General features: G+C 41.1%; 1 protein-coding gene across 11 annotated transcripts in view; it reads left to right on the top strand.

Annotated features, from left to right (window-relative positions):
• Positions 1-1,008: 1,008 nt before the first annotated feature.
• Positions 1,009-22,847, top strand: part of LOC103352374 (coiled-coil domain-containing protein 7) — a 258,082-nt gene continuing 236,243 nt past the window's right edge. For 6 of the 11 annotated variants that reach the window (XM_051833415.2, XM_051833414.2, XM_051833410.2 and 3 more), the window contains exons 1-6: positions 1,009-1,192; positions 4,379-4,707; positions 6,751-6,831; positions 10,644-10,727; positions 13,401-13,421; positions 14,446-14,478. In XM_051833415.2, coding sequence (XP_051689375.2) covers positions 4,429-4,707; positions 6,751-6,831; positions 10,644-10,727; positions 13,401-13,421; positions 14,446-14,478 — 498 coding nt within the window. In that variant the 5' untranslated portion in view covers positions 1,009-1,192; positions 4,379-4,428. Of the gene's footprint in view, positions 1,193-1,695; positions 1,882-1,921; positions 2,067-4,378; positions 4,708-6,750; positions 6,832-10,643; positions 10,728-13,400; positions 13,422-14,445; positions 14,479-16,848; positions 17,010-22,847 lie in introns of those variants that run through there. The other 5 variants (XM_070056201.1, XM_070056199.1, XM_070056200.1 and 2 more) reach the window with 5 other exon arrangements.

Here is a 22,847-nt window from a genome sequence, read left to right as displayed (position 1 = left end):
GACTCACAAAACCAAGCCCTCCTGACATCACCAGAGCCATCTCCTAGGCAGGGAGTTCCACCTAGCTCCAAACCAATCAAGAGCAAGGAGTCTTCACAACTTAACTAGAAAATACTCCCTGTTGCCCAATTAGGGTCTTTCCCCAACCCTTACCCATGCCAAGAACAGCCCAAAGACTGACACATGATGTTCCTGCGGAGGCAGTAGTATCCAACACCATTATTTTGAGTGTGTTGTATACAAGAGAACAAATTGTGCCTGCATGAAACACAGTGTGAGCAGGATGAGCCAGAATGCTGGTTTGGGTGTAGAACAAAGTGCCCTGTGCCAAGGAAGATCCAACACTCCTCTGCAAAGGTTAAAACCGCTACCCAGTTCCCTCATAGAACCAGCTGGTTGTAACCTCTTCCTGCCATGCTGTCTCCCTGTGGTCAGGATAGGCCCCCCAGTAAGCACATTTGGTTCTTGTTAAATCTCATTTGCAAGTTAGCTGAAGAACCACGAATAGGTATTGATACTGAGTTGGCAGGGAGTCAGGGAGCGAAAGCGCTGGAAGAAGCTCCACGGTCTCTCTCCAGCCCTGCACTCGAATCCACCCAGTTGCGTGCTAACTTAGCACAGTCACTTTCTCATGAGGCACAGACGTGTCCTCTAGCACCAAGATGATGCAATGACCAGCATGTGTGCACTGAACCCTGGCCCAACTCCATTCTATTTGCATACTCAATAAGGACACCCTCCCTGCGCAAAAAAGAGGCCGACTGGACTTAGACTCATCCCTGCAGCCACTCTCTCTCCCCTCAAGGGCAGCTTGTGTTCTAGCCCCCCGGCCCTCTCAGGGCGAGCATCTCTTCTTGAAGGGTCGTTGGAAACCACGTCCGAATGAAGACTCAGTTCAACTGCACCAGACCCTCCGAGTCTGTGGAGAACGCCCCCGGCCCCGGGTGTCCTTGGTGTCTGTGATGTCATCATTGGTGCCGGTGTCGGCATTTGTGACGTACGTTAACGGCACCAGGTGTCTTCGGCGTCTGTGACGCCCCACGAAGTCGTCGGTGCCCGTGAGGCGGGTCCACGGGGTCCGGCGGCGCGCCCCTGCGGTGGTTGGTGCGCCCAGGGGCGCCGCGCCGGGCTCTCGGCCATCTGGGCGGCTTCTGACTTGAAGCACAGCAGACTCGGGGCTCGGCTTCCTCAGGCAAATGGTTTTGCACCTTAGACTCGGCCTCGCCAGAGCAGCGCCCGTGGCGAGTCGGCGGGAGGCTGCGGTTCCGCTAACGGCGCTGAGGGAGCAGAGTGGGGGTCTCGGGCGGGCTCCTCTGGGGCTGGAGGTCGTCCCTCGGGCGGGCTCGCCCCCGCGGAGGGAGGCACCGCGCTTTTCTCTCGGGACGCCCGCCGCGGGGTGTGCGAGGCTCCCTCCCTGCCCGACCCCTGCTGCGGGGCTTTGCGCCCTGAGAGGTTTGAAAGGCCCCTCAGGGTGGCGGGAAGTGATTGGTAGGAGGGGAAGGTGACGTAACTGCTCAGCAGCCCCTGACGACCGCCTTGTTAATGCAGGTGGCCCCGAGTGTGCCTCTTAGCTCTGTGTGGATTTCAGGGGTGCGTTTGTTAGGCCTTCCCTCCCTGGACCCAGTAATGTTGCAGCAGTCTCTTGCTGTTTGGTTGAAGTGACCCACATCTCTGCCTTCTTGCCTTTCCCCGTAGATAAACCTTGCCCTTACCTGTCTGAAGCGGCTTACCCGTTTGTGTTAAAAGCCATTTCTTGTAAAATCCAGCGGTTTCTTCTCCACAAGTTGTTCATTTTGTTTTTGATTGGCCCACTCCATTCTGTGTGTTCTTGTGGCCAGCAAGCTGAGTCTGTACTGATGTTTTTCACCAGATTTGGAAAAGGTCATTATTCCAATGTTTTACTGCTTCCCCTTCTCCTTAGTGGGACTCCAGTCACACTAACAGTGGACGACTTTATAAGAAACCACTCCTGCTCTGTGAGTTTTTCAGTGCCTTTCTGCGCTTCAGCTTCCAGGATACTTTCGTGTGTCTTCAAGTTCATCAACCCATTCTGCAACGTCCGATTTGTTAGTGCCCATCTGATGAATGTTTAATTTCATGTTATAAATTGCATATCTAGGATTAGCTTTTTTTCCTTCTAAAAGTTTTCATAATCCTGTGACCTTGATATGACTCTGCTATGTCCCATAGGGATAATGGCATATGGTATGGATAGTGGTATGTTAAGGGCACATTTTAGTTTCAGTCTGAAGAAAAGCTAAAAACAGAATTAGGGAACTGTGTTGTGGCTTGCAAGTGAAGCTTTTACCTATGACACTGGCAGCTCACATGGGGCCTGATTTGAGTCCTGGCTGCTTCAGTTTGGATCCAGCTACCTGCTGATGCACCTGGGAACACAGTGGAAGGTTGTACTTGGTTCCCTCCACCTAGGTGGCAGACCTAGATATGAAAGTGCTGGCTCCTAGCTTCAGGCTTGCCCAGCCCTGTTGTTGTGGCCATTTGGGGAGTGAACCAGTAGATGGAAGATAACTCTCTTTCTCTTCCCCCTCTCTTTAACTCTGCCTTTTTTTTTTAATTTCTTTATTTGAAAGTCAGAATTATGCAGAGAGAGAGAGAGGCCTTCCATCCAATGGTTCACTCCCAAATGGCCGCAACGGCCGGAACTGTGTCGATCCAAAGTGAGGAGCCAGGAGCTTCTTCCAGGTCTCCCAAGCAAAAGCAGGAGCCCAAGCAGTTGGGCCATCTTCTACTGTTTTCTCAGGCTATAGCAGAGAGCTGGATAGGAAGTAGAGTAGCTGGGACTAGAACTGGTGCCCATATGGGATGCCAGTGCTTCAGGCCAGCACATTAACCCACTGCGCCACAGTACTGGCCCCTAACTCTGCCTTTCAAATCTTTTATTTAAAAAAATTAAAAATATGTTCTTTCACTGTTGTCTGTGCACTTTCCACTCTCTGCATCCCTGTATTATTTTCCCCATACACAAATCGGTCTTTGAGGGATTTCTTAGTTAAATTTTGTTTGCTACTTACTAAGAATATTTCCATCTCCACTTTGTGATTTCCCCAGAGTTGACTTTGAAATTCATCATCTTCACAGAAATTGATAATTTTTCCATCATTAAAAAAGCTTTTTTAAAATATACATGAAAGGCAGGGATGCACACACACACACACACACAAACACAAACACATACACACACATCTACTGATTCACTCCCCAGATGCTAGCAACTGCTAGGGCTGGCCTGACTGGAGCTAGGAGCCCAGCATCTCATCCAGGTCTCCCACATGGGTAGCAAGGGCCCAAGAACCTAAGCCATCATTACCTGCTTCCCAAGATGCAGTTAACAGAAAGCTGGACAGAAGCAGAATTGTTGGCCCTCAAATTAACACTCAGATATGGGCTGTGGGTATCCCATGTAGCAACTTAATCTGCTGCATCATAGTGCCCCTTCCTTTCTATCATTTTTAATCAGACATATCCATCTATTTCCCTCTTCATTTTCATGAAATGCTAAATGCTCTTTAAACAACTGAACATTATTTCATATGGAGAACAAATGGTATAGAAAAGCAAGATTTGTAACCAAATTGATCAGTTTTGGAATTCCAACTTTAAATCTTTCTTTAAAATTTTTTTTTGTTTATTTTTAAAGATTTATTATTTGAAAGAGTTAAACAGAGAGAGAAGGAGAGGCAGAGAGAGGGAGAGAGAACCAGCAGATCCCTCCATCTGCTGGTTCACTACCCAATTGGCTGCAATGGCCAGAGCTGCACTGATCCAGAGCCAGGAGCCAGGAGCTTCTTCAGGGTCCCTCACATGGGTGCAGGGGCCCAAAGAGTTGGGCCATCTTCTACTGCCTTCCCAGGCAACAGCAGAGAGCTAGATATCAGAAGTGGAGCAGCTGGGACTGGAACTGGCGCCCTCATGGGATGCCGGCACTGCAGGTGGCAGTCTAACCCTCTACACCACAGCACCAGCCCCTGGAATTCCAGCTTTAAATCTTAACAGCTTTGTGACACTTAGCTAGTTTTTAATTCCTTAGTGCAGTTTACACACATGTACAATGGGAATAATTGTGTGTATTAATGGCATAGCTTAAAGACAATAGTGCCTTAACTATTTTGTTTATTTTGATTAAATAATTTATTGATGTAAATTAGATACTTTCTTAACTCATTTTGCTTTTCATGCTCATTTTGCTTAAGTAATTATAACCAAAAATATAATTGTAGCTCCCAGAAGTTGTTTGATATATTCTGAGAAAACTGGTAAAACATTAGAGAAATAATAATAAATATAGTACATGAATTTTGTTAGAATAACTTTATTTTTATTGATCAAATTCTGTGACTCTCTTATGCTTTATTCACAGGGAGGACTTAAATTTTTCATCTGTAACTTGGAAGCTAAGTCCAAAAAGAAATGAAGCCATCAAAGTACCTGCAATCTACAAGTGCTGCCTTGGCAAATGTTCCAGAATTGATGTATAAGAAAGGGCTGCTTAAGGCGCCATTGTCGCATAAACTAAAAGAAAAACGTAGTGGAAAGTTAGTACATGATAAAATGGAGCCAATGGTCTTAAGATCTCCACCAACAGGAGAATCCCTTTTACGATACGCTTTGCCCATTCAGACGAGTAAGACACAGGAGTTAACAGGGAAAGACCAAAAGATCAAGATGATCACCAAACGTCTGGAGATGGTAAGACAGTTACTGGTCCCTGTGCTCGGGGATCTCCATGACTACTCCCAGGTTTATTGATTTTTGTAGGAGGATGCATAAGACTCAACCTATAGTAAATATTGGTGATTCAGATTTTTAACTGGTGACACATGAAGGGAAATCTGGAAGAAACCAGCTCTGAGCTTGCAAGAGTCTTCTACCTTTGGAGTCCCATATGTTTAAATTCTCTTGCAACAAAGTATGATAATACAAGTATAATATCTACTAGGGAAAATCATTAGAAACAGTGTCTGCCTAGCATGAGCCAAAATTCCAGATTTCTGTAAGGAAAACAGATTTTGAGAACAAACCACAGTGTACAAATAGGTCAGGAATAGTGAGCTGCAAATCTCAGTGCATGGTGGGAACACTTCCAAAATCCAGCTTCTCAGATGCCAGACTAGGACCTCCCTTGGAAGTCGAACTTTTAAAGATAAACCTTTCTTCATTTCATGCCTGTAACTCTTCTCTGTATTTAAAAAACTTTAGTTCTTGGTGTTGGAAAAAGTACCCTTCCTTTGTGTTTCTCTTTGCACAATGACCCAGAATTGAATTGTAAATACACCAGTTATCAAAGAAGAGCAGTGAAGAACATGAAATATTTTGTTAAACTTTTTTTTATTTAGTAAATATAAATTTCCAAAGTACAGTTTATGGATTACAGTGGCTTCCCCCCCACCATAATTTCCCTCCCACTCGCACCCCTCCCATCTCCCGCTCCCTCTCCCATTCCATTCACATCAAGATTCATTTTCAATTATCTTTATATACAGAAGATCGATTTAGTACATATTAAGTAAAGATTTCATCAGTTTGCACCCACACAAAAACACAAAGTGTAAAATACTGTTTCAGTACTAGTTATAGCATTACTTCACATTGGATAACACATTAAGGACAGATCCCACATGAGAAGTAAGTACACAGTGACTCCTGTTGTTGACTTAACAATTTGACACTCTTGTTTATGGCATCAGTAATTTCCCTAGGCTCTAGTCATGAGTTGCCAAGGCTATGGAAGCCTTTTGAGTTCGCCGACTTCAATCTTATTTAGACAGGGTCATAGTCAAAGTGGAAGTTCTCTCCTCCCTTCAGAGAAAGGTACCTCCTTCTTTGATGGCCCTGTTCTTTCCACTGGGATCTCACTTGCAGAGATCTTTCATATAGGTCTTCTTTTTTTTTTTTTTTTTTCCACAGTGTCTTGGCTTTCCATGCCTAAAATACTCTCATGGGCTCTTCAGCCAGATCTGAATGCCTCAAGGGCTGATTCTGAGGCCAGAGTGCTATTTAGGACATCTGCCATTCTATGAGTCTGCTGCGTATCCCACTTCCCATGATGGATCGTTCTCTCCCTTTTTGATTCTGTCAGTTAGTATTAGCAGACACTAGTCTTTTTTGTGTGATCCCTTTGACTCTTAGACCTATCAGTGTGATCATTTGTGAACTGAAACTGATCACTTGGACTAGTGAGATGGCATTAGTACATGCCACCTTGATGGGATTGTATTGGAATCCCCTGGCACGTTTCTAACTCCACCGTTTGGGGCAAGTCCGATTGAACATGTCCCAAATTGTACATCTTCTTCCTCTCTTAATTTGCTCAAGGTTTGAGGGGTGAACTCAAAAAATTTCTTGAAAAGCCATTACTTAGGTATTCATATTTCTATTTTCCTTACTCTCTTCAGAGGAGAAAATCAAGGAAGTCAGACATTGAGGAAAACTTACCTAATCCGTTAACTATTCTGGGTAGATTCTTTGCTTTTTAGATACCTATCAACATAGAAATTGTACAGCCATGAAGAATATCTCTGTTGATAGGGTTTAGGGCCAAGCATTGTTTTGGCTTCTTAATGATGAATAATGAGGTATGGGATGGAAAATTTAAGTTTATGGCTTAAATAGGAGTAAGTCTTAATGCTAGGAGAGTCCTGGAATAATAGGTACAAACCTTTTATGTTTAATGGCACTAATATAAATTATGAAAGTGTTTAATTTGCTTTGTTTTTTTTTTTTTTTTCATAGCTTGTTTCTACTTTGGAAGAAACTTTTAGATTAGACATTCAAGGAGGAGAAAAACAAAATGTGGAACCTGAACAGGAAGAGGTAACTATCTGTGAGAATATGTAACCCCAAACATAGAGATACTAATGCTGAAAAGGGTTAGTCTTTTAGACTCCATAAATTTTCTGAGAATAAATTCCCCATCTGTGAAAATGATGCTCTTAGGAAACTTGAAAGTAATATATTGATTTTTAAAAAATCTTGTAGCTACCTTAAAAGTTACTAATGAACAGCAGTATCTTGAGACTACTTGTAATGAAAATGCCTATCCTGTTTAATTTTAAGGGACTGGGATGATGGCCTGAGATGTGTGTTTTGAGTCACTTTAGATATTTTCTTGGGCCAGTGCTGTGGCATAGTGGGCTAAGGTTCCACCTGCAGCACTGGAATCCTGCATTTAGGATTTAGATTTAGGAGCATAGCGATACTTCCCACTTTATACTCCCTCCACTCACACTCTCACTCTCCCTCCTTCCTTTATTATTCTTTCTTTTTAATTTTTACAATGATCTACTTTCAGTTTAATTTATAATCGTAAGATTAACCCTACACTAAGTAAATAACAACTAGGAGGAAAAAAGTGTTCCTCAATACTAGAGACAAGGGCTATAAACAATCTCAAACTGTCCATTTCACTAATAAATTTATTTTTTGTACTCTATTACCACAGATCAGGAAAGACATATGGTAGCTGTCTTTTTGAGACTGGCTTATTTCTCTGAGTGCGATGGTTTCTAGTTGCATCCATTTTTTGTTGTGGAAGGCAATATTTCATTATTTTGTATAGCTGAGTAGTAGTCCATAGTGCATATACCACATTTTCTTTACCCAGCCATTTGTTGATGGGCATCTGGGTTGATTTCCTCCCTTAGCTATTGTGAATTGAGCTGCAATAAACTTAGGGGTACATAGAATTCTCTCATATGCTGATTTCATTTCCTCTGGGTAAATTCCCAGGAGTATGATTGCTGGGTCTTACGGTATATCTATTTTAAGCTTTATGAGGTAGCTCCATATTGTCTTCCACAATATCTGTACTAGTTGGCATTCCCAACAAGAGTGGATTAGGGTACTTTATTCTCCACATCCTTGCCAGCTTCTTTTGATTTATTCTAACTGGGGTGAGGCAAAACCTTATTGTGTTTTTTTTTTTTTTTCAAAGATTTATTTATTTGTTTGAAAGGCAGAAATAAAGAGAGGCAGAGGCAGAGAGAAAGAGAGGTCGAGAGGTCTTTCATCCACTGGTTCACTCCCGCAGATGGCCACAACAGCTGGAGCTGTGTCGATCTGAAGCCAGGAGCTTCTGGGTCTCCCACAGGGGTGCAGGGGCCCAAGGACTTTGGCCATCTTCTACTGCTTTCCAAGGCCATAGCAGAGAGCTGATTGGAAAAGGAGCAGCCAGGACTAGAACCGGTGCTCATATGGGATGATGGCGCCACAGGTGGAGGATTAACTCTTCCTCAACCCATTCCATCTGCAGGCTAGCTGGCTGTCAGCAACTCTCAATTTTCATCATTCTTTCAGATTTCAGACTGGATATACTGAGCTAAAGACCTTTCCTTCCACTGTTCTCTCTTTAGGTGGGAAATGGCTTTGTTACCTTGTCCATCTACAAAGTGCCTACTCTTTTGTGGACTTAACTCACAAGTCTTCCTTGTGTTATCTTTTTTTTTTGGTATTCTTAAGGAAAGCGTAAAAATTCTTACTCTATATTTTTTCTTATTGTGATATTAACACTGAAGTGAAGACTGCTCCTGTATTTTTATATCCTAATCTTAAGTAATATTTTTGAACCCCTTCTAAGGGTCTTTCTGGTAGTGCTCCCCAGCTTATTGGCCTGGTTGGGATATGTGACTACCCTTATGAGTAAATAAGGCCAATAAGTTTATTATTGTTATTATTTACTGTATATTCCTATCCTCAATAAAATTGAGGTCATGTTGGTAAGGGAAAAAAGAAAAATCAATATAGAGTAGGTGACTAGTAGCCAATATTGTAATATATTCTACTTATAACACTCCTGTTGTCATAATTCTTGATGATTTCAATACACATATAAAAGCTTTTCAAATACTCTAGCATTTTAGTTAATTTTGATTTCCTTTCCTTCAGAGATCTTATCTTCCATTCAATTTCTCTCACTAAATGACTAAGGTGACATCTCCTAGTCCTTGCTGTTAACAATAATTGTTCTATAATTTAAATTTTAATATCTGTCATTGGCCACTACTTCCTATCTTTTCCTTCAAAGTCTGTATATTAATTTATACCAAAAAGCCTTTGATTCCATTCATTCCACTGCCTTTTTATTGTCCCAACTCCTCTTCATGTCCTTACTTACCCAGTTTAAAATTTGTGGTCCACCTTTTTTTTTTTTTTTTTAACATTTATTTATTTGAGAGGTAGAGTCACAGAGAGAGGGAGAAACAAAGATCTTCCTTCTACTGGTTCACCCCCCAAATAGCTGCAATGGCTGGAGCTGGGCTGATCTGAAGCTAGGAGCCAGGAGCTTCCTCAAGGTCTCCCTTGCAGGTTCAAGGGCCCAAGTGCTTGAGCCATCTTTCACCACTTTTCCAGGCCATAGCAGAGAGCTAGATCAGAAGAGGAGCAGCCTGACATAGACTGGTGTTCATATGGAATACCGGCACCACAGCTGGAGGTTTAGCCTACTATTCCACAGCGCCAACCTGCTGTGATCCACTCTTATCACTCCCTTATACATTTTCTTTTCTTCTGCTTCATTGATTTCATTTGGTTAAACTTCAAGCCTGATCAAATCAGTCTGTTTTTGGAACTTGAATGTGGGTCAAGCCTGCTAATGTTGTGTATTGGTGATTTAGTAAATCTAGTTCATTCATTTTCTCACTCTCCTGGATTATTATTTCAGTTTTCCCTCTTCTAGGTAATTGTAGGTCTTTACCATGACCAATACATGCATGTTTAAAATGTAATGTTTAGGGAACACCCCCTTCGTGGAGAACCACTCTGAGAATCCTAACTATATCAGCATCTATGATTTGTTTTTCATAAGTCAATTCTCTGTTTGCAAATCACTGTTCTGTTAGAAGATATTTAGTAATTGTGACATTTAATCTGTAGCTATTTATTCCCATAAGTATTTATATTTCCCATTAGACAAGATTGAGAAACTGTATAGCTCTTGGCAAGTATACTTACAGTTAGAATCAAAGTTCACATTTTCTTTTTCTGTTTTTAAAGATTTTATTTATTTGAGATGTGGAGTTACAGACATAGGGAAGGAGAGACAGAGAAGAGTCTTCCACCCACTGGTTCGCACCCCAAATGGCTCCAGTGGCCAGGAGCTATAAAGCCAGGAGCTTCTTCTGGGTCTCCCACACAGTTGCAGGGGCCCAAGCACTTGGTCCATCTTCTGCCTTCTCAAGCCATTAGTAGGGAGCTCAATTGAAGAGGAGCAGCTGGGGCATGAACTGGCACCACAGGCAGAGGCTTAGCCCACTATGACACAGTGCTGGCCCCCAAAGTTCACGTTTTCTAACAGAGGTATTTATAGTACATACACTCAGTGGTGACACTTTCTTGGACTTTAGGACTGTGATGTTTGATTGTCTGAGGCTGTGTAGAGGAGTATGCGAGTAGAGATACCACTGGGTATATGTCATTAATTGGCCACCCTTGAGAATGTGCTTTCTTCCCTTTTTCTGAGAGCATTTGCTAGTATGGCATTTCAAGCATAGTTTTCCTGTCCTGTATATTTGAGGGAACTAAATTATACATAAAACCCCAAAATATTTTTCAAAAGTTGTTTAATATGTTAAAAATTGACCAATATGAATATGAATTCTGAAATAAAAGTAAATTGATATTTTGTTAAGGTTGGAGAAGATATCAAGTCATTCTTGATGCGTTGTTCACATTTGGCAGCTCAGCTGGAAGCAGCAGTTAAGCAGGAACATAATGTATGTATTCTTTTAAACCACCACACGTAAAGTTTTAACACTCGAGTATGATATCCTGTCTATGACATTAGCTTAAGGTTCAGTGTTTGAAGTTATAAACATTGGAAAGCAGTGTTTTTCCTTCTTACTTACAGACATTCAGTGCTGTAGATTTTTTAAGTATAGCATTGATTAGATCATTTGTGTTTTCAAAGAGATTGTTTATATTTTGGTTTTTATAAGTAAATTTGTATTACAAAAGTAATGAGAGGAATTCAAAAGGTTCATGGAAATGCATTTTACAAAAATATGGATTCTCTGTTTTTGTCTATGATTTTCAATGCCATTTATAAATTTTTTAGTTCATGAATATTTTGATAGCTTCTCTCTATTTATTGTAAGCAATGTGGTAAAACAAATTCGGAGTATTTTTGTAGGACGACTTAGGATTGCTGGATCTTAGTGTATTAAGCAAAATTTGTGGGAGGGCATTGTTTTGGACTGAGTTCCTGTGGTAGTCCCCAGCAGACCAGGACAAACCAGAATGTAGCCACTCACGAGAGGCACCATGTAATAAACTGAACTGCAAAACAGGGCAGTTTAAAAGAAACACAAATATGACTATCTAAAAATTATGAAACGTACTAAAAATGAAAATGTAGTATTAAAGGACAGCAAACATCACAGCCAGCCTCACATATGGTAGGGTTATTGGAATTATTAGACGAGGAATTTAAAAACAACTATGATCAAAGTGTTTAAATGAGTCAAGTAGACAGCATGCAAAGAAAGAGGGACTATGCAAGAACCCCTTAGCAGAGATTCTAGAAAGAGCCAAAAAGAGATGCTAGAGAGTAAGACACTGAAGCAGAAATGAAAAATGCCTTTAATGGACTGGAAACCCAATAAAGAAAGAATCTCTGAGCTTTGACGATACCTCAGAAATCTCCAAAATGGAAAAGAAAGAAGAAAGACTATAAAGTATACCAAAACTAGAATATCCAAAAGCTTTGAGAAGTTTCAAATGGTGTATCCCATACCTTATGAAAATACCATAAGGAGAAGAAATATGAGAGAGTAGAAGAAATGTTTGAAACAATAAAAACTGAGAACTTCCTTAAATTAATGTCAGACAACAAATCAGATTCAGGAAGCTCAGAAGGCCAAGAAACATAAATGCTAAATTAGAACTCTTCACCTGAGTACATCATTTTCAAATTATAGAATATAAAAGATGAAGTAGTTCCGAAAGCTACTACACTCCTAGGTTTTGTGATTTTAGAGAATTTTAGAACTCTAGCTAAAACAAATGGTTGAATTGACATACTGTTATGTCCCATGAGGTTCAAAGACAGGAAGGGAGATCTGGAGAACTTCAGAATCTCACTTCATGGTGGAGTGAATAATGTTACACAAAATAATGTGCCTCAATGGACACCACTTTCCAAACCCTTATATACCTGAAAACAGTTTTCTTCATGAATTCTAATTTGTCCTAACATATGTTCTGGAGAGTCTCAGCCTTTTTTGCTTAGATTTGTACTTTTTTTTTTTTTTTTTTTTGACAGGCAGAGTGGACAGTGAGAGAGAGAGACAGAGAGAGAAAGGTCTTCCTTTGCCGTTGGTTCACCCTCCAATGGCCGCCGCTGCAGCCAGCGCACCGCGCTGATCCTGGCAGGAGCCAGGAGCCAGGTGCTTTTCCTGGTCTCCCATGGGGTGCAGGGCCCAAGCACCTGGGCCATCCTCCACTGCACTCCCTGGCCATAGCAGAGAGCTGGCCTGGAAGAGGGGCAACCGGGACAGAATCCGGCGCCCCAACCGGGACTAGAACCCGGTGTGCCGGCGCCGCAAGGTGGAGGATTAGCCTATTGAGCCACGGCGCCGGCTTTAGATTTGTACTTTTTAAAAAAGATTTACTTATTTGAAAGTCCCAGTTAGAGAGGAGAGGCAGAGGGACGGGATGGGGGAGGGGGAGAGAGAGGGGAAGAGAGGTCTTCCATCCAGTGGTTCACTCCCTAAACCGGAGCTGCACTGATCCAAAGCCAGGAGATTCCTCTGGGTCTCCCACGTGGGTATAGGGGCCCATGGACTTGGGCCATCTTCTACTGCTTTCCCAGGCCATAGCAGAGAGCTGGATCAGAAGTAGAGCAGCTGGGACTTGAACTGGTGCCCATATGGGATGCCAGCACTACACGCAGCAGCTTTACCTGCTACACCACAGTGCTGGCCCCAGATCTGTACTTTTAAAATTTCATTTAGCGATCCTCAAACTTCAGTGTCAAAGCAGTTACCTGGAGGGCTAGATCACTGCTGGCCCTACTCCCAGAGTCTCTGATTCATTATTGTACTTTCTGCTGTATGAAAAGAAATGTGATGCTCTTCTGGGAGGAATTTAAATTTTACTCCTTATTTGTATTAAGAAAACAGACGAAATAACTTATGTGAATTGTTGTGGGTCCTAATAATATGGATATATTTCAGGGTACAAAGTTATTTTATTCCAGAAGAAGTTGTCTAGAAGAAGTTTATAAAAAACATCAAGTATAAATGTATAATTTTGAACTGTAGATTTATAATGTTATATTTTAACAAGTAGTGCATTTCTGTTGAAAATTGTAAAAGACCTGAACTGAATATTATACATTGTGAGGAATTTTGTTTTTAAATATATTTAATTTAGACTTTATTTTCCAGATTTTGGAATCTCTTTCTAAGGTATGTTCAATATATTGCAGTTTGAACATTCTGAAACTTAATAGAGGAACACATGTACATAAATAATGGGCTTTTAAGTTTTAAAAAAACATTTGAGAAGCAGAGAGGTAGAGGTAGAGTGAGAGTGAAAGAGAGAAATAGGCATACAGATAGAACTTCCATCTACTGGTTTACTCTTCAAAAGCCCTTTACAGTTGGGGCCAGGATGGACTGAAGCCCGAAGTCAGGAACTCAATCCCGGTGTCCCCCTTGGAGGACAATGACGCTGCTTCTTGAGCCACACCACTGCCTCACAGTATCTGCGTTGGCAGGAGATTGGGAGTCAGGAGCTGGAGCTGGGAATTGAACCCAGGCTTTCTTTTTTTTTTTTTTTTTATTTATTTATTTATTTATTTTTTTTGACAGGCAGAGTGGACAGTGAGAGAGAGAGACAGAGAGAAAGGTCTTCCTTTGCCGTTGGTTCACCCTCCAATGGCCGCCGCGGCCAGCGCGATGCGGCCGGCGCACCGCGCTGATCCGATGGCAGGAGCCAGGAGCCAGGTGCTTTTCCTGGTCTCCCATGGGGTGCAGGGCCCAAGCACCTGGGCCATCCTCCACTGCACTCCCTGGCCACAGCAGAGGGCTGGCCTGGAAGAGGGGCAACCGGGACAGAATCCGGTGCCCCGACCGGGACTAGAACCCGGTGTGCCGGCGCCGCTAGGCGGAGGATTAGCCTAGTGAGCCGCGGCGCCGGCCTCGAACCCAGGCTTTCTGATGTGAGAGGCAATCATCTTAACTGCCTTAGGTGTCTAAGTTTTGAGGAAATTAAAGAACCCCCAAATTTATCACTATATATATATTTTTAAATGTTCACTTTTATGTCAGTTTGATCTTATTATGAACCCTAAGAGATGTTTGGATCAGGACTGATATTTGATAGATGAAGAGTGACAGATACAAACACATGTAAATACACACACATAAATACTGCAAAAATGACCTTGTCATTAATTGCTTCTTTTTCATTCTATTTTTTTAAATAAAGTGGTTTCATGGACAAGTCAGTCAGGTGGATGAGGTAAGTATTATCTGTTAATTGTTAAATAACATCTAAGCTCATTTGAAAACCAATTTGAAGTAGATATAAATTTTTTTTAAATCTTTTATTTAATGAATATAAATTTCCAAAGTACGACTTATGGATTACAATGGCTTCCCCCCCATACCGTCCCTCCCACCCACAACCCTCCCCTTTCCCACTCCCTCTCCCCTTCCATTCACATCAAGATTCATTTTCGATTCTCTTAATATACAGAAGATCAGCTTAGTATACATTAACTAAGGATTTCAACAGTTTGCTCCCACACAGAAACATAAAGTGAAAAATAATAGATGATTTTTTTAAAATGATGATGAAATCAGATCAGACCTATTGTCATGTTTAATCCCAGTGAGAGTCAAGTTGGGAATTGATAATTTCTTTTTTTTTTTTTTTTTTTTTTTTTTACAGAAGATCAGTTTAGTATACATTAAGTAAAGATTTCAACCGTTTGCACCCCCATAGAAACACAAAGTGAAATATACTGTTTGAGTACTCGTTATAGCATTAAGCCTCAATGTACAGCACATTAAGGACAGAGATCCTACATGAGGAGTAAGTGCACCGTGACTCCTGTTGTTGACTTTACAAATTGACACTCCTGTTTATGGCATCAGTAATCTCCCTATGCACCAGTCATGAGTTTCCAAGGCTATGGAAGCCCTCTGAGTTCCCCGACTCTTATCTTGTTTAGACAAGGTCATAGTCAAAGTGGAGGTTCTCTCCTCCCTTCAGAGAAAGGTACCTCCTTCTTTGAAGACCTGTTTGAAGTAGATATAAATTAAAACATTTCTTGCCGGCGCTGCGGCTCACTAGGCTAATCCTCCACCTTGCGGCGCTGGCACACCGGGTTCTAGTCCCGGTCGGGGCACCGGATTCTGTCCCGGTTGCCCCTCTTCCAGGCCAGCTCTCTGCTGTGGCCCGGGAGTGCAGTGGAGGATGGCCCAAGTGCTTGGGCCCTGCACCCCAAGGGAGACCAGGATAGGGACCTGGCTCCTGCCTTTGGATCAGCATGGTGCGCCAGCTGCAGCAGCCATTGGAGGGTGAACCAACGGCAAAAGGAAGACCTTTCTCTCTGTCTCTCTCTCTCTCTCTCACTGTCCACTCTGCCTGTCAAAAAAACAAAAATTCTTAACAGACATTGGTTATAAAGTAATCTTTTTTTTAAAAGATTTATTTATTTATTTGAAAGAGTTACACAGAGGAGAGGCAGAGAGAGAGAGAGAGAGAGAGAGAGAGAGGTCTTCCATCTGATGGTTTACTCCCCAGTTGGCTGCAATGGCTGGAACTGCACTGATCTGGAGCCAGGAGCTTCTTCTGGGTCTCCCACGTGGGTGTAGGGGCCCAAGGACTTGGACCATCTTCCACTGCTTTCCCCTCCAGTTACAGGCAGATTTCTCTATCCTTTACTAACCAATTTTAAAAAATTATTTTGTTATTTATTTAAAGAGTAAAGAGGTCCAGGGAGACGGGAGAAACATATCCTATTTTTCTGGTCCATTCCCCAAATTCCCACAGTAGCAGGGCTGTGCAAGGCTGAAGAAGGACCTGGGCCAAGCTGAAGCTCAGAGCCAGGATCTCCATTGAGATCCCCTATGTGGGTATCAGGGACACTTGGGTATCTACCATCACCTGCTGCCTCCCAGAGTATACATTAGTAGGAATGTGGAATTGGAAGTGGAGCTTGGACTCGAACCCAAGGACTCTGATACAAGATACGGGCATCTCCAATTGCTGTCTTAACCATTGTTTTAACTACCCACTCCCTAAAATTACTTTTCATACAAATTTATTCATATAGAGAAACAGTCATTAGACTGTTGCTAGGGAATAAAGAAAAGAAACAGGATCTATAAGTGAATGGAGAGAACAACATTATAGATGGTCTTTGAATAATGAAACCAGTTTACTTTCTTTCCCTCTGTGTGTTTAGTTATTATTGACACCAGTGAAGAGATTAATTTGGGTGTTGTCTCTTGGTAAGAGCCAACTAGGGATAGCCACTTTGATTGCTTATATATATTCTTATAAAACAACAATTTCATTGTGGATTATAAAGTATAAACTTAGAGCCAAATTTATTAATTTACTATGTACTGTGTTAGTTCTCAAGCATTCTCAACCTATGCAAATTGGATTATGTGTCTGTAACAATAAAAAAAAAAGCCTCCATATAGATCCTAGTAATTTGTATGCTTTTAAATTTGACATTTTTCTTTATCTCAGCCACAGTTAATATTACTGATCACATTCTTGTTTAATTTCTTTTGAAAGGCATCAGGACAGACAGAAATCAATCTTTTACCAGATTGACTCCCCAAATGACCACAATGTCCAGGGCTGGCCCATGCTGAAACCAGGATCCCCAAAGTCTATCTGGTTGTCCACGTATTTGACAGGGACTCAAGTATTTGAGCCCCTACCTGCTGCCTCCAAGGAATGCATTAACAGACAGGTGGATGAAAATCAGAGCCAGGGCTCTCACCCAAGTACTCCAGGATGAGAAATAGGTATCCCAAATATCACTCGAACTGCTGGTCCACATATGTGCCACATTTCATAATTTTTGAAGCCCTATTCCTTTGCTTTCTGCAAATTGTGTTTTCTGGCTCTTATATCTTTTGTCTCCTTTTCTTTTTTTGTTTTTAAAGATCTTACTTAATGAATGCAAATTTCATAGGTACAGCCTTAGGAATATAATGGTTCTTTCCCTCATACCTGCCCTCCTACCCCCACTCCCATCCCACCTCCTAATCACTGTCCCATCCCATTCTTCATTAAGATTCATGTTTAGTTTAACTTTATATACAAAGGACTAGCGCTATGCTAAGTAAAGATTTCAAGTTTGTACCCTCCCCCACACACACAATGTATAAAGTACAGTTTGAGAACAAGTTTTGCAGTGAATTCTCATAGTACAACTCATTAAGGACAGAGATCCTACCTGGGGAGTAAGTGCATAGTGACTTCTTTTGTTAAATTAACAATTAACGCTCTTGTGTATGATGTCAGTGATCACCTGAGGCTCTTGCCATGAGCTGTCTAGGCCAAGGAAGCCTTTTGTCACCACACACTCTGTCAGTATTTAGACAAGGCCATAAGCAAATTGGAAGATCTCTCCTCCCTTCAGAGATAAGTACATCTTTCTTTGATGGCCCATTCTTTCCACTGGGGTCTCATTCACAGAGATCCTTCATATGGGATATTTTTTGCCACAGTGTCTTGACTTTCCAAGCCTGAAATGCTCTCATGGGCTTTTCAGCCAGACCAGGAAATCTTAAGGGTTGATTGTGAAGTCAGAGTGTTACAGAAAGCAATTGTCATTCTAAAAGTCTGCTGTGTGTTCTGCTTCCCATGTTGGGCATTCCCTCCTTTTAGAATTCCTTTGGGTAAATTCCCAGGAGTAGGATGGCTAGATCATATGGTAGGTCTATATTCAGATTTTTAAGTTATCTTCATACTATCTTCATAGTGGCTTTACCAGTTTACATTCCTACCAACAGTGGGTTAGGGTACCTTTTCCTCCACATCCTCTCCAGCATTTGTTGTTTGTTGATTTCTGTTTGAGAGCCATTCTAACTGGAGTGAGGTAAAATCTCATTGTGGTTTTGATTTGCATTTTCCTGACAGCTAATGATCCTGAACATTTTTCTTCTGTCTATTGGCCATTTGGATTTCCTTTTTTGAAAAATGTCTAAGTTCTTTGCCCATCTCTTAACTGGGTTTTTTGTAATACTGTTGTGGAGATTCTTAATACCAATGGTGTTAGGTAGAACAAAAAAAATACTAAAAAGAATAAAATAGTAAGCTGCTACTCAGCAGTCAGGACAAGGGCTGATCAAGTCATTGCTTCTCAAAGTGTCAGTTTCACTTCTACAGTTTTCCTTTTAGGTGCTCAGTTAATTGTCACAGAACGGGGAGAACATGATATTTGTCCCTTTCGGACTGGCTTATTTCACTCAGCATGTGTTTTTCAGATTCCTCCATTTTGTTTAATTTTTACTGCTGTGTAGTATTCCATAAAGCACATATCCATAATTTCTTTATCCAGTCTTCTGTTGATGGGCATTTAGGTTGATTCTAGATCTTACTATTGTGAATTGAGCTGCAATAAACATTGAAGTGCAGGTATCGTTTTTATTTGCTAATTTAATTTTATTGGGTAAATTCTGAGGAGTGGGATGGCTGGGTCGTGTGGTAGGGCTATATTCAGGTTTCTGAGGAATCTCCAGACTGTCTTCCATAGTGGCTTTACCGTTTGCATTCCCACCAGCAGTGGATTAATGTGCCTATTCCCCCACATCTTTGCCAGCATCTTTGTTAGCTGATTTTTGTATGTAAGCTATTCTAATCGGGGTGAGGTGAAACTTCATTGTACTTTTGATTTGCATTTCCCTGATGGCTAGTGATCCTGAACATTTTTTCATGTGTCTGTTGGCCATTTGGATTTTGTCTTTTTAAAAAATGTCTATTTAGCTCCTTTGCCCATCTGTCTTTTTTAAAGGCAGCCCCCAGCTCACACAGGGAGGTCTCACTTACCGCCTCCAGGCTTTCCAAAAATGAGGTGGGGACCTCTGTCCCACTGGCAACCACCCTGTGGCCAGCCAAGGGCCCCAGCATGAAGATTTCAAGGTCAAATTCTTTTTATTTTGTTTTTTTGTTTGTTTGTTTGTTTATTTTTTTAAAGACAGAGTTAGAGGTAGAGACAGAGAGAGAGAGAGACGTCTTCCATCTGCTGATTCACTCCTCAGATGGCCGCAACAGAGAGAACGGTGCCAATCCGGAGCCAGGAGCTTCCTCCCAGTCTCCCATGTGGGTACAGGGCCCAAAGACTTGGGTCATCTTCTACTGTTTCCCAGGCCATAGCAGAGAACTGGATCAGAAGAGGAGCAGCCAGGACTAGAATTGATGCCTATATGGGATGCCGGCACTTCAGGCCAGGGCTTTAACCCACTGCACTACAGTGCCAACCCCTGGCCCATCTCTTAAGTGGGTTGTTTGCTTTGTTGCGGAGTTTCTTGTTCTCTTTGTAGATTCTGGTTATTAATCCTTTATCAGTTGCATAATTTTAAAGTATTTTCTCCAATTCTGTCAGTTGCCTCTTGACTTTCCTGTTTCCTTTGCAGTACAGAAACTTCTCAGTTTGATGTAATCCCATTTGTTACTTTTGGCTTTGAGTGCCTGTACCTCTGGGGTCTTTTCCAAGATGTCTTTGCCTGTGCTAATGTCTTGCAGGGTTTCTCCAATGTAATCAACTATTTGATGGTTTCAAGTCGTACATTTAGATCTTTAATCCATTTTGCGTGGATTTTTGTGTAAGTTATAGGTAGGGGTCTTCATGCTTCTGCATGTTTTCCTAGCACCATTTGTTGAATAGATTGTCCTTGCTCCAGGAATTGGTTTTAGCTCCGTAGATATAAACTGGTTGTAGATGTTTGGATTGATTTCTGGTGTTTCTATTCTGCTCCATTGGTGTATCCATCTTTTTTGTACCAGGACCAGGATGTTTTGATTATAACTGCTTTGTAGTATGTCATAAAATCTGGTATTGTGATGCTTCCGACTGTTTCTTGTATAAGATTGCTTTAGCTATTTGAGGTCTCCTGTGTCTCCATGTGAATTTCAGCATAAATTTTTCTAGATCTTAGAAGAATGTCTTTGATATTTTGATTGGTATCACATTGAATCTGTAAGTTTCTTTTTGAAGAATGGAGATTTTATGATATTGGTTCTTCCAATCCATGAACATTGCAAATACTGCCCTTTTTATTTGTATCTTCTTCTATTTCATTAATGTTTTATAATTCTCATTGTAGAGATCTTTGAGATTCTTGGTTAAATTTATTCCAAGGTATTTGATTTTTTTTTTTTTTGGTAGATATTGTGAGTGGCATTCATCTTAGAAGTTCTTTCCCAGCATGGCATTGTTTGTGTATACAAAGGCTGTTGATTTTTGTGTATTGTCTTTATATCCTGCTACTTTACTAAACTCTTCTATGAGTTCCAATAATCTCTTAGTGGAGTCTTTTGGATCCTCTATATATAGAATCATATCATCTGCAAATAGGGATAGTTTGATTTCCTCCTTCCCAACGTGTATCTCTTTGATTTCCTTTTCTTGCCTAATGGCTTTGGCTAAAACTTCCAGGACTATATTGAATAGCAATGGTGAGAGTGGCCATCCTTATCTGGTTCTGGATCTCAGTGGGAATGCTTCCAACTTTTCCTCATTCAATAGGATGCTGGCCATGGGTGTGTCATAAATTGCCTTGAGGAATGTTCCTTCTAAACCCAGTTTGCTTAGAGTATTTGTCATGAGAGGGAATTGTGTTTTGAGATAAACATACAGTTTTTGTTCTTCAATTTAATGTGATATATCACATTGATTAATTTGTGATGTTGAACCATCCCTGAATATCAGGGATAAATCCTACTTGGTCCGGGTGAATGAGCATTTTAATGTGTTACTGGATTCGATTGGCCAGAATTTTGTTGAGGATGTTTGCATCTATGTTCATCAGGGAAATTGGTCTGTAATTCTCTTTCTCTGTTGCATCTTTTCAGGTTTAGGAATTAAGATGTTCACAGAAAGAATTTGGAAGGATTCACTTCCTTTCAATTGTTTTGATAATTTGAGAAGAATTGGAGTTAGTTCTTTTTTAAATGTCTGGTAGAATTCAGCAGTGAAGCCATCCAGTCCTGAGCTTTTTTTTGTTGGGAGGGCCTTTATTACTGTTTCAGTCTCCGTCTTGGTTATGAATCTGTTTAGGTTTCCTATGTCTTCATGGCTCATATTAGGTAGGTTTTATGTGTCCGGGAATCTCTGTTTCTTATAGGTTTTCCGTTGTTTTGGCATACATCTCTCTTTAGTGATTTCTGATAATTTCTTTTATGTCTGTGGTGTCTGTTATTACATTTCCTTTTTCATCTCTAATTTTATTGATTTGAGTCTTCTCGCTTCTTTTGTTAGTTGGGCCAATGGTGTGTCAATTTTGTTTATTTTTTAAGGAAACCACGTCTTTGTTTTGCTGATCTTTTGTATTGTTTTTTTTGTTGTTGTTGATTTATTTCTAATTTTAATCATTTCTTCTACTGGTTTTGGGTTTGGTTTGCTGCAGATTTTCTAGATCCTTGAGGTACATAGGTAGTTCATTTATTTGGTGTCTTTCCAGTTTCTTAATGTAGGCACAAATTGCTATAAACTTTCCTCTTAACACTGCTTTTTCTGTATCCCACAAACTTTATGGTATGTTGTATTGCCATCTTCATTTGTTTCCAGAAATTTTTTGATTTTTATTTTTTAAAATATTTTCATTTATTTGAAAGAGTTGCAAAGAGGTAGAGACAGAGAGAAAGGTCTGCCATCTGCTGGTTCACTCCCCATACAGCCACAACAGCCGGAGCTGCGCCAATCTGAAGCCAGAAGTCAGGAGCTTCTCCCTGGATTCCCACATGGGTGCAGGCGCTCAAGGACTTGGGCCATCTTCTGCCGCTTTCCCAGGCCATAGCAGAGAGCCAAATTGGAAGAGGAACAGCTGGGACCAGAACTGGCGCCCATATGGATGCCTGCACCTCAGGCCAGGGCTTTAACCCATTGCACCACCATGCTGGCTCCATGATTTCTCTTTTGATTTGTGGAATTTTTCTGTTAATATTTCATTAAGAAGGCCTTTTAGTCCCTCCTCTTTCCACACCTTCTGGAATTCCTAGGATCCATAAGTTTGGTCGTTTGATAGAATCTTAACTCTCCAACCATGATTTTTAATTTTCTAATTTCTTTTTCTTGTATTTGGTCTGACTGTATTATTTCCAAAAGTTTGTCTTCTAGTTCTGATACTTTTCTGTTTCATCTATTTGATTGCTAAGACTTTCCACTGCATTTTTTATTTGGTCTATTGAATTCTTCATTTCCAGCATTTCATTCTGGCTTCTCTTTAAAATCTGAATTTCTTGGAAGTGCTTTTCATTTGAATCATAAATTTGTTTCTGATTGCTTCTAAGTACTCTATTAATTTTTGAATTCCTTTTCTGGCATATCCTCTATCCCTTCTTCAGCCTCCATTGTTGAGGATTTGTATTGTTCCTCTGGTGAATTCATACAGTCTTCTTTATTCTTATTCAGGATTTTTCATTTGTTCTTTAGCATTTCTGGTTGACTGTATTTTTAAATTGTTTTTCCTCTGCTGTGATCTGCTATGTGTCTGTGCATTGCAAGTGGAAACACACAGCTCTGCCTCCTGGAGCTCTGTTTACTTCTGGATGGTGATGGAGGTGGGTACCAGGGCTTTGGTGCACTAAGCTCTGCGCATTTCTCACGGTGCGAGAAATGAGCTTGGGTGTTCTCTGTT

The sequence above is a fragment of the Oryctolagus cuniculus genome, chromosome 13 (genome assembly GCF_964237555.1).
Source record: "Oryctolagus cuniculus chromosome 13, mOryCun1.1, whole genome shotgun sequence".
NCBI lineage: Eukaryota > Metazoa > Chordata > Mammalia > Lagomorpha > Leporidae > Oryctolagus > Oryctolagus cuniculus.
Note: the sequence above shows the minus strand (reverse complement) of the source record. Positions and strands in the feature narration are given on the sequence as shown.